The sequence below is a fragment of the Anopheles bellator genome, chromosome 2 (assembly GCF_943735745.2).
Source record: "Anopheles bellator chromosome 2, idAnoBellAS_SP24_06.2, whole genome shotgun sequence".
NCBI lineage: Eukaryota > Metazoa > Arthropoda > Insecta > Diptera > Culicidae > Anopheles > Anopheles bellator.
The window spans coordinates 33,868,776-33,879,567 of NC_071286.1; the positions used below are offsets into that span (position 1 = coordinate 33,868,776).

General features: G+C 49.4%; 2 protein-coding genes across 2 annotated transcripts; both read left to right on the forward strand.

Annotated features, from left to right (window-relative positions):
* On the forward strand, nucleotides 1-2,640 carry LOC131207420 (uncharacterized). Its single transcript, XM_058200033.1, has 2 exons — nucleotides 1-541; nucleotides 2,339-2,640. The coding sequence occupies exons 1-2, from the start codon at nucleotides 1-3 to the stop codon at nucleotides 2,638-2,640; spliced, it is 843 nt and encodes a 280-aa protein (XP_058056016.1).
* A 2,510-nt stretch (nucleotides 2,641-5,150) lies between these two features.
* Nucleotides 5,151-7,806, forward strand: LOC131207422 (uncharacterized). Its single transcript, XM_058200034.1, has 2 exons — nucleotides 5,151-5,472; nucleotides 6,788-7,806. Exons 1-2 carry the CDS (start codon nucleotides 5,151-5,153, stop codon nucleotides 7,804-7,806), a joined length of 1,341 nt encoding a protein of 446 aa, XP_058056017.1.
* The last annotated feature ends 2,986 nt before the right edge of the window (nucleotides 7,807-10,792 follow it).

The following is a 10,792-nucleotide window of genomic DNA, read 5'->3' on the forward strand; positions in this document are numbered from 1 at the left end:
ATGTGCCGAAACGGTCGGTGCGTGGTGTGGTTCGTGCTGGCAACGTTCGTGCTTTCGTGCAACGCCCTGGAGCAGACGCGGGCCAGCGGACGAAAGCTACAGGCCGGTGTCACGGCCATGGACTACAACCATCTGTTCGGCCGGGGCTCGGCCGTCGCCGACGAGCTGGCTGGGGAAAGCGTAAAATTCAGTGCCAGCAAACAGCACGTGCTCGATCTGCATCACTCGCTGCGGAAGGTTGTCGACGCTACGAGCGCCGGTAATTGGCGGCCCCGGAAACCGCTGCCCAAGCCCAAGCTGTCGGCCAGCAGCCGGAGCCGCATCAACAATCGGTCAATGACTCGGTTCTCGGAGGTCGAGATTCCGGCCGGAATGCAGCAGATAGATGCTCCGCCGCCGCCGCCGCCACCGCCGCCACCGGCGAAGCAGCCTCCGGTGCAGAAGCGGACGACCAACGTTACGGGGCTGGCGGAGCTTTTCCAGAGTGCCGAAAAATCCCGTGGTATCGAGAACTTTTTCTGGAAGTACTTCGTCGACAGCGGTGAGTGCTATCCCACAGACACACCCAACCGGTCGTCCGGTCCGGTTTCCGAGGCCCGTCCGCTTTTACGACATGGATACTGCTTTTATGGCTCACGGCGAAGGGTCAGACATAACGGGGTGCGTGTGTGAGAGGACGTATGGTTAAGGGGCTTTGGGCCGTGCTTTCGTTCTGGAGAGATCCACGGGCGCGCATCGCCAAGGAGGCAAACAAAAATCCATATGCCAGGCCATGCGTTAAGATCGGGAAACTCTGCCCTGTTCCAGCTAAAAGTAGTGCCGTTGTCAACCAGGTGACTATGGGCTGGCGTCTGGTGTTTGCGTCTCAAGCCCGTGGCCACTTGGCCCATTTAAACCCGTTCAGTTACGAATACTTCAGATGGTTAGAGAACGTCCAGAATGCCTCGTGTCCGAGTGCCCTAGTAGGTCGCTATAGGTCAGATAGGACATTTAGAGGAGAAGTTGACGATCAACAAAGTTGCATGCATTACTAGGTGGCTGGTTTTGGCGAAGGCTGTTGAAGGACAGATTTACCTTATGTCTGTTTGGGCTGAATTTGTTTGGGCTTATGTCTGTTTGGGCAGATCTACTGAATTGATGAAAATGGCACGCTGATAGAATCAGATATAGTGTTCTATAGGGTAATCCCTCAAGTGTTTGGATCTCAAACTACCGATTACTTGATTTTTAAAACGTCAAACTTAATTCTGGAAATTGTAAGCATTTAGTAAACACTTTGAAATTTACGAAATGGAACACCAATCGATTGCAGAAAATTGGGAAACAAATTTGCAACTTATTGGTCTTCAACTCAAACAGTACGAAATTCGAAAAGCTCATTCCATTTAAGCTCTTTTTCACCTCGATGGTTCTTTTAATAAGGAGAACTGTTCTATTTGGGTCTCGGAAAACCCACAAATCGTGCAAGAGAAGCCAATGCATCCAAAATGAGTAAATGGTGCGAATTTTGATATGGCGGCATTATCGGTCCATTTTACTTCAAAAAATGAAAAAGGACCCGTCTTTACCGTCGATGGCGTACGCTACCGAGAAATGTTAGCTAATTGGTTCATCGGTGAGATTGCAGCAAAAAACTTGGACGAAAACGTGCTTTCAACAGGACGGCCCTACGTTCCATACAGCGACAGCCACAATCGACATTTTAATCCAAACACTGGATGGATCACCCTATATTTCGTTCATCAGCTGTCGTCCACCAAGAAGCAACAGACAGCGCTGGCTGCCCCGAAAACTGGTCTGCGCACCATGCGTCATGTTTCCGCCAGGAATGTGCGATGTACGTGAAAAAGAGGAACACCCTAAATAATGCTCGTACATGCATGGCGGAGAGTGACCAAACAAACAATTTAACTCGCTTAATTACCGGATTGGCCTGCTTCCGCTCGCCTGTTTGGGGCGCCTTTCAGTGCTGCTGCTGTTCCTGCCACCTTTGCATACCGGGCTCCCCGGGCGAGCTGTACCTTACCGTTTACCGGCGGCGTCTACACGGCTGCGTGTTGAAGCTGTGGGAACTTAATGACCCATGCTTTAATTGTGGCCGGGAACCATGCCAACACGCCAAAGCGTTTTGAAGATCGCATTAATTGAGGTCAGTGCGTGTGCGTCAGTGTTGCCGGAGGATCCCTTCCCGACACTGACGCACGCCGATGATGATAGGTTACCACCGCCGATGGCTGACACCGTTCCTGGACCGCGAAACTCCCGTGACCGCGCCGGGGGCCGGGTCCGAGATTACATCCAAGCGGGCAATTGACGATGGCTACCCTTTTATTTGCAGACGTCTCCGCCTCTATCGAAGACGACGACGACGACGGCACGACGGATGTGTTAGATGCGGAAGGCAACATGCTGTACGAGGATGGAGGGCTGGACCTTAGCGCCGAGGCGCGGAAGAAGAAGTTTCAGATCAAGAAGAAGTACAAAAAGTTTCTGATCCCATTGTTGCTGGCGTACAAAATAAAGTTCCTAGCGCTGGTGCCGGCGATCATCGGCGGCCTGATACTGCTGGTGAAGTCGGCCGGCCTGGCAGGCTTTTTCTTTGCGCTCTTCACGGCCGTCGTCAGCCTCAAGAAGTACTAAACTCTGTCATCCTATCCGCGGCCGATCCGCACGCAGTTGCGTGTGTCGGAGCGCCGGCTGACCATCTCCGGACGGACGTCTTCCGATCGATGATCAATGGGTAAGCGCTGCAGTCCCGATGTGGGCCAGAAAGGAACCGAACGGTACTTTTGCTCAACATAAAGGCAGTAATAAAAAAACAACGTGGAGAAATGTAACATGTAATGGACTTTCTTCTCTTTTGCCCGCTTTTCTCTCTCTTCCAGACGATGAGCGTTTGCGCTGGGCGGCCTTTGTCGTCTAATTTACTATCCATATTCGTAGGTTTAATGAAGAAAATCAGCAATCAGGCAGCGGTAGTAGTTGGCACCCTAAACTTCCGTAACAAATTACATACAATCGTCGGCCCGCCCCGAGGGATCGGGGAAACTGTGGAGCAATAGGTTTTCGGGCGGGCACATAAAAAGGCGGTCGGTGGACAACAATAGAAGCCCTCCCAAAAAGGGCCAGAGTCAAGGTGAAGCTCCTGAACAGCCTCCACCGTTTCTCTTCTCGATCGACACCCATCCGCTTTGGGGATCGTATCGTCTGCATAATTGTTAGGTTAGGTTAGGATTGACGGTCGAACGCTAGAGCTTTGTTTGTTACACACTTTCGTTGAAGAGGGTCACGTCCGGCAGCAGGCAGGCTCCATGGCCCCCACGATATGCCCGTCCGACCGAACTGGCGGGGCCGTCAGCAAGAAAGTAAAGACAGTGTCCGAAAGAAAAGTGTAGATAATTAAAACTGAAGCGAATTGGTTGAGCGAGCACTCTTTTCAGCGGAGCTTTCAATTGTTTTGGGCTGTCAAAAATGTACAGTTTACGGACTCGTATCGAATCGCGTCTCTCCCGGATTGGGGCGCAGAAAACAATGGGAATGGCGCGCGCTGGTGTAAGTTGCGATGGCGATTGTTTGCGGTTAAGGTTTCTAGCGATAAGGTCCACTGAGCAGTGTTCGCAGCGCGGAATCAATCATCCATCCGGCGGAGGCTGCTGCTGGAGCTTTCCGTGCGAATGTTGACGCCAAGGAAGAGCCCGCGCACTCGTTCACATTCGTGTAAGGCACGCTCTAATCTGTTGGGTATGGCAGTCCGGCTAATTACTGTAACTAATTCCGCATCACCGAGGGATCACTCTGAGTCGGTGCTCAGGTCTGCGAAGTGTGTCCTTCAGTTTGTTTTCCTTCAGCGCACCAGGGCCCGCCGATGTGGGAACCTGATGGGCAGTTTGAAATGATGGTGCTCCACACGGTTGTTTGAATTTAAATAGGTGTTTTCTTTTTAAGTATTATCTATAAAAATACCAGACTCATCCAGTATTCAACGAGGTCCAACGCCCTTTCTGAGACACTTAGAAACATTGACCAAGTTTGTTTGATAGAATAAAACTGCGTGCAAACAGATAGAAATTGTAGTGTGTTTTTCATTCACTGCGCGTGGCAAAGAAACAAAGGTGAGTTGCTTGATGCATTATCATAAGTTTCTCCTAATTATGCTTAAATACTTGGCTGTAACGTGAATAACGGAATGGCACGTTGCATTCGTTAACGTCAATGCAAACGGTCAACAACCGCAGGTTGTTTGAACCGTTAGCGCCTAAATGTAGGCAAACAGCTTTGCACTGAATTTTGTGAGAAACATAAGAAATTTAAAAGAAATCAGTTATCAAAAGTTGAGTTTAAATCATGATTTCAAACAACGACAAATCATCATCATATAATAATATAATATGAGGACGTTAAATTAATTAACATTACTTTATTCAATGGAAATTGCGAACGAACGCAGGTTCGTCGATACAAGCGGCCGGTCATGTTTTATGATTCGCTGGCAGAATGTGCCAGTTCGCACAGATTCCTTCGAAGACTGCGGCATGCTCACGGCAATGTACACGAATTAGGAGAAATCATCACTTTCTCGTCTGTGCGTTATTTATTTACATGTGTGCGTTCGATCGCTGCGTGCACTAAAACACGGGGTAGAAATAACGGAAGCAGCAGACAACATCCAGAACAACGGCTCGCTCATTATGCGAAACAATGTCTTCCGTTGTGATCAGTGACCATTCGTGGCATGGTCTTCATTTTTCCGCCGCTCGGCCGCAGGCTCTTATCAGTGCAGAAAATAGGTTTCCAATTAACGATCGCACAATTGCGTAACTAGAGAGCAAGAAACAAACGCAAACCGGACCATTTGCACGCCATTCCCGTTGAAGAGATTGCGTGTAGGTTGATCGGTTGAGTGAATCGGAAAAAAGACTCACCGGAGCCGGATGGTCGGGGGTGGCCGCGGGGAACAAAAACCAACGTTAGCCATTTTCCATGATAGGTTTTATCGATTGTTGCAGTTTCGCGATTTTAGTTCACCTGCGATTACTAGCCAGTGCGGATCGGATTCCGAAGGCGTTGCTCCGTGGCGCACTCGGCGAAACCGGATGGCAGTCGGGCTGTAGAAAAAAGGACTTTACTTCGGAGCAGCTCAAAAGTGAACCATGAACTGGTGCCGGTGTCTGCTTCTGCTGTCCGGGGTGTTGGCGGTTTGTGGCGCACCGGGAAACGGCCAGAATGAAACGCCAGAAGCGCGTGTGACACACTTGGACTTGCTGCGACGGTTAACGAGTCTGCGCGGGGTTGACATTCGGAAAAATCTTCGATCACTGCGGGAGCTCGCCATGCAGCACGGGCTTATTAGGGCGAGTGGCGTGAACCGTACCAGTGTTGTGGCAAGCAGAGAAGAGCAATCCGCCGAGATGGAAGAATCGTCGCAGGAGACCGCGTCTGAACCGGGTCAGGATCTAACGGCCACCGTAGAAGGTGATTGTGGCGTTGACGGGTGGCACGGTTTTGAGGGAATGATCTTGGAAAACGATCACCGATAAAGTTGTAATTCGATTGCGGTCGAATCGGGGGTTTCAGTGTAAATGTACGACATTAAGAATGTGCTGTTAAGAACTAGCAACCAAATTTAATTTCATATCGACAGGTCAGCTTACAATTAGAACTTTGGTTACATTACGTGTACACTTACGTTACTAATAGTGGAAACGATTTCATCAGTTCTTTTAGTGGTTCTAGGCGAATAGTTTAACATAGGCCAGTTGTGTTGCTCCGCTGGCAATTGCCCAGCAACTCATAATAGATAACTCGCAGCTGATCCCACCAAAGACACCGAATCGCGGCCCCGGCGTTGTTCAAACCGCGTTGTTCGATAATATTTTACGGTTCTACTATTGTTTTGCTAGAGCCACTAGTGCATAGTGCAACTGTGTTCGCCTTGAACAATCCTTGCTCGGGGACAAAACCAAAATCTATAGAGTAAACAATTATCTACACAGGTTGCATCTGCTCGATCTGCTGCAACAAATGACGCTTAAAGTTGAAAATTGAAAGTTTTATTGAATTGAGGCGATCAGCGATAAGTGAATTGCAACCAAATCGCAACGCCATTTAAATGGGGAGGCTCCAAAATCGGTACTGCACACGGAATATATATTAACTGTTGCGTGGTTGTGAGTAAGAGAAGAGATCCTATCTAAATTGGTGGTTTCCGATAAAAACGTCTGCTCGAAAGTGCACGTTGTGATATATTTTACAATGCAAACACTGCAGATAATTGCAACAGTAACTGGCCGTGGCCGCCTACCGCTGCGTGATGCATCGAAAGAGCACGAAGGAGCTTTAACAGTGACGCTTTCTGCGCATACGCGGCATTCGACTGCGCTGCGCGCACGTGTGCCTCGTACACGCGTGATTGCCTAGAAATGGGGAGGAAAAAAACGCGATCACTGGCGCCGGCCACGTTCGAACCAGCGCGCATCCTATTTTCACGCTTGTTTCTCTCGTTCGGACCCCATGTTGCGGCATCGTTACGGGGGCGCTGAGAGCACGGCCGGAACGGGCGGCCCTGTTGTTGGCCGCGGCCGCGAACAGCGGGACGCCAATCGACGCCCGGGAATAGGAAATTAACAGTATTCGATTTTGTATTCATGTAAATAGCGTAACAACCCGTATGAATGTGTGTTTTGCTTCGGTACGCGTGAGAGAGTTCTGGGGGCTTTGTTGTGTTGGGGGGGAGGGACCTCCATTTCATTTCGGCTAATATTTCTCTGCCCTCAAACTCTCGTTACAGGTCGTAAAAAGGGTGGCGGCGGCGGCGGCGGAAGTAACAACATCGTTGTGGCCAATGGTGGAGGTGGCGGCCTCGGTGGACACGACGACATTTCCATCAGCATCGAAGACGGTGGCAACAAGAAGGGAAAACGGGGCAAGAAGGGCAAGAAGGGCAAGAAGCACCGCAGGCGGAAGCGTAAGGGCTGGAAGAAGCACATGAAGAAGGCGGTCCCGATCGGTGTGGGCATTCTGGCGCTGAAGGCGTTACTGCTACACTTTCTGCTAAAGAAGCTGGTGATGGCCACGGCGCTGTCGCTGCTGCTGAGCAAGAAATCGTTGCTGGTGTCTTCGCTGATCGCGCTCAAACTTCTGCTCCAGCATCCGCACACGAACGACAAGAGCGAGAGCAGCAAGCTGGAGGTGGTGCATATTCCGATACGCAAGGAGACCGGCTTCCACAAGAAGCACCAGCAGCAGAAGTATGCGGCCGGCAAGCTGAAGCAACTGGCTCCACCGGCGGCCCCGGCCAGCACGGCGAAGCCAGCGATCGCGTTCGAGCAGTTCGAGCAGTTTGTCGACCAGCACCCAATCCAGCACGCGCACCAGCAGATGGCGGACTTCGGCGGCAAGTACATCCCGCTCGGTTACGAGACCAATCACTTTCATTTCGACGCTACACCGACCTCGTTCAATGAGGCGCTGGGAGGTGCACAGAACGTGGACCAGTTCTTCGACGACACCGACGAGTTGCAGTTCGACCGGAAGGACGGATGGGACGGCTGGAGCGGCTGGAATCGCGGCGAGGAGCCCAAGCGATACCAGGGACACGAAGCCGGTTACGGGTGGGATGATTACGGTCCGCAGCCCCAGGATTATCAACAGCCCGCGCCCGCGTCATCGTACAACTCGTACCAGGAGCACCAACAGCAGCTGGCATTTGCCGGCAACCGGAGCAAATACGGAGCGGTTCTGGACGAGTATGGCGGTGTGGCCGGTGGGCGCCAGCAGACGGTCAACAGGAGAAAGCGAAAGTTCTAAGGAGTACTCACACAACAGCAGCAGTAGCAGCCGTCGGTCTGAAGAAGTGCCAGACAGGCCGGGAGTGAGATTGGTTCAACAGAACCGAGAACAAAAAAACGAAACAAAATCAGAACGAAGGAGAAGCTGGATATGATGAGGCATTTACGAGATGAACATCAACGATTCCAGAGCGACTGAAGCGATGGGGACTCTACAGGGGATCGACTTCCTCCATCGACTTGCCCCTTCCCACCAAAAACACATCCCAATATAGCCCACCGTAATTAATTATTTGTTAAATTTATGCTTCGCAACACACGGCACGCGGCCCCGAAAAGGGGCCAGGAATGCTGCGCAATCAAGCGACTAACTTTAGGAGGCACCCATGCTTCGGATACGATTTCTGTGAGATCCGTGAGGGAGAAAAACGATGATATTAATAAACTGCTTTCGGTTGGTTCCGCGCGGCCAATCACTATCGGTTTCGGTGGATTCGCTTTACTGCGTCGTTCCGTTGTTCCCAACAACTCTCAACAACAGCAAGTAGCTTCTTTTCACGATTCACGGGGTGATACATATTTGGCAAATGTCAACGGGTCGCATAGCAGTCAAGCGAAGAATTGCATAACTTTTGGCGTATCGGCAACAAGGGGATAAGTCTATCGATGTCAGAGAATCGGCAACGGCTGCTTCATCCGAAGCAGACGAGCGATTGGATCCCATACTCCACGGCGACGCGACAGAACGGAGCTCTCACTTTCCATCGGCAATAATTATGCAAGTGGTTTTCCAGCGGACCGCCGGACTCTCGACCGATTCCGTTCCCATCCGCTCCGCAATAAACGTGTCGAAATTTGTTTTGTCCGCCGCCAAAGAGGTTTACAAGAGTCGCACCTCTCGCTGGATGGTTTCCTTTGGAAAAACGACAAAGAAAAGCCACTCACGCCACGGCAAACATTTATGACAGGCCAGTGAAGTGAGAGGGCCACCGTCAACGCCGCGAAACTGGCCGGCGGCGGGCCGTGAATGTGAACGTGAGAGACGCGACGAGCGCGCGCGCTAAGATTACTCAACAATTGGTTAAACAAAAATTTCACTTTTTCACAAATCAAGTCCGGACTTCGGCCGCGGGCGAGGGGTCCAGCGTACTTTTGTGACGGAAACGTGAAAATGGCTCCGTATTTGCTCAGTGCAACGGACGCGTCCGTCCGACGGTCCGGCGGCGGCGGCGTCGGTGACACTTTCACATGAAGATCCGGCACCTCCGGCAGGCGTGGTTCGTAGCCAGGAACCTCGTGCTCGTGTCTGACCAGTTAGTGGAGCAGGGGATTCGTTGCGTAGTTCAATTAGTAGCGCCATTGTCGGCGCGGTTGGCGATTGATTGTTGTCCAGCTTTGAACGAACGGGCCGGTTTTCAAAAAAATGTATTTGAGTTTTCTTTTATTAGACACACCTGCCGTAGTAGACGTAGAGTATACTGAGAATCAGACAGACAGTAATCATAAATAGGCTCACACAATTAACCGCGGTCTTTAATTTGCCTTCAAGTTTGAGTTATAAAGGGATTTAGGCGGTCTGAGAGAACTCTCTCGTGACGCTCTTGATAGTTCGAAGTTTCACATTTTAACTATTGTCATCTAACCGTCATCATCGTTGGAAGGAATACTCCATTTGATCTGGATCGTACCCTACGTATGATTGTCATTAATTATTTCTCTACAATGGAAGAACCGCAGCCCGAGAATTGCATACACTTCAGAGCGTCCAGTAAATTCTGATCGCCAATGTTCTACCAAAACTTTTTTTTTTGATGTAATAAATGTTTCTTATTTATTAACATATGGCCTGTAAAGTTCCGAGCCTAACACATAATTGGCGCCAGCCTTACTGTATTAATCGCTTTTTCATTTAGTTAAAATTTCATGATATATTACTTCTAAGTTTGCGAGTTATTGAGCTAAGAGTGACACTACTTTTGTTTTTTGAAAACAATGGATTAAGCAATGAATGGATGGATTGAATGTTACCCTGCTTCTTGATGCGAAAAAGAATTAAAACGAAGCAATTTCTTGAAAAGTAATATAAGGACTCCGCAGCATCAGAAACAACAATAAAACTTTGATTTGCTTGACAAACGTGATAACACCAATAAAACATTAGAAACATTAAAAATATCCACCAAATTGTTTTGAATTATCGAAAAACGAAATGCTCCAGTTAGCTGACATTGTAATGATATCAAAAGAACGTGTTGGCATTATATTGTATGAATATTTGACTATGAGAAAGTTCTGTCACTAACTCCCCGTTTGCTCACTGCTGGCAAAATAAAGAATGTGTTGACGAGCAGTATTTTACCATGTTTGAACGAAACAAATCGGATTTTTCCATCGATATGTGACAATGAATGGAACATGGATTCATCACTTCAATTCGAAATCAAAACGATCGTCATCTGAGTGGACTGGACCAACTGTTAAATCTCGTCTAAACTACATGAATTGAACTTCGAATTGCTCGCAAATTCACGCTATTTGTCAGATTTGCCTTCTAGTGGTTACTGGCTGTTCACCTAAAAAAAACTCTTCGGAAAGAAATTTCGCTCGAATGAAGAGATTATCGCCGAAACTGGGGCCTATTTTGTGGTAAAAGATAAACCGTTCTACAAAAGTGCTATTGAAATGCGTCGCTGGAACGATTGTGTGACTCTCGACGGAGATTACGTTGATGAACAAAGCCGATTCGCCGGACCCGTCAGCGATTCATAAATAACTATCACAAAACGGAAGTGAAGTTTGGATCGAAGCGGCATGGCGAAAACCACGGTTCCCGTTTCGCGACGAACACAACCACGGGACGAGTTGGGTCATTGTGTGCCCCACGCCCTGTGCATTACGTCGTTCCGTGGTCAGTGTTTTACACTTGATCACTTTGAGTCGCCCCCCCCCCGGGGTTGGTGAAAGTGAAATTCTAACGAAGCATTTTAATGAGCTCCCTTCATGGT

What these genes read in the sequence shown, in the direction of transcription:
- LOC131207420 (XM_058200033.1), top strand. Translation starts at nt 1, where the DNA reads ATGTGCCGAAACGGTCGGTGCGTGGTGTGGTTCGTGCTGGCAACGTTC. An exon ending in GAAGTACTTCGTCGACAGCG is followed by an intron (nt 542 to 2,338) that starts GTGAGTGCTATC and finishes TTTTATTTGCAG; the next exon opens with ACGTCTCCGCCTCTATCGAA.
- LOC131207422 (XM_058200034.1), top strand. Translation starts at nt 5,151, where the DNA reads ATGAACTGGTGCCGGTGTCTGCTTCTGCTGTCCGGGGTGTTGGCGGTT. An exon ending in TCTAACGGCCACCGTAGAAG is followed by an intron (nt 5,473 to 6,787) that starts GTGATTGTGGCG and finishes CTCTCGTTACAG; the next exon opens with GTCGTAAAAAGGGTGGCGGC.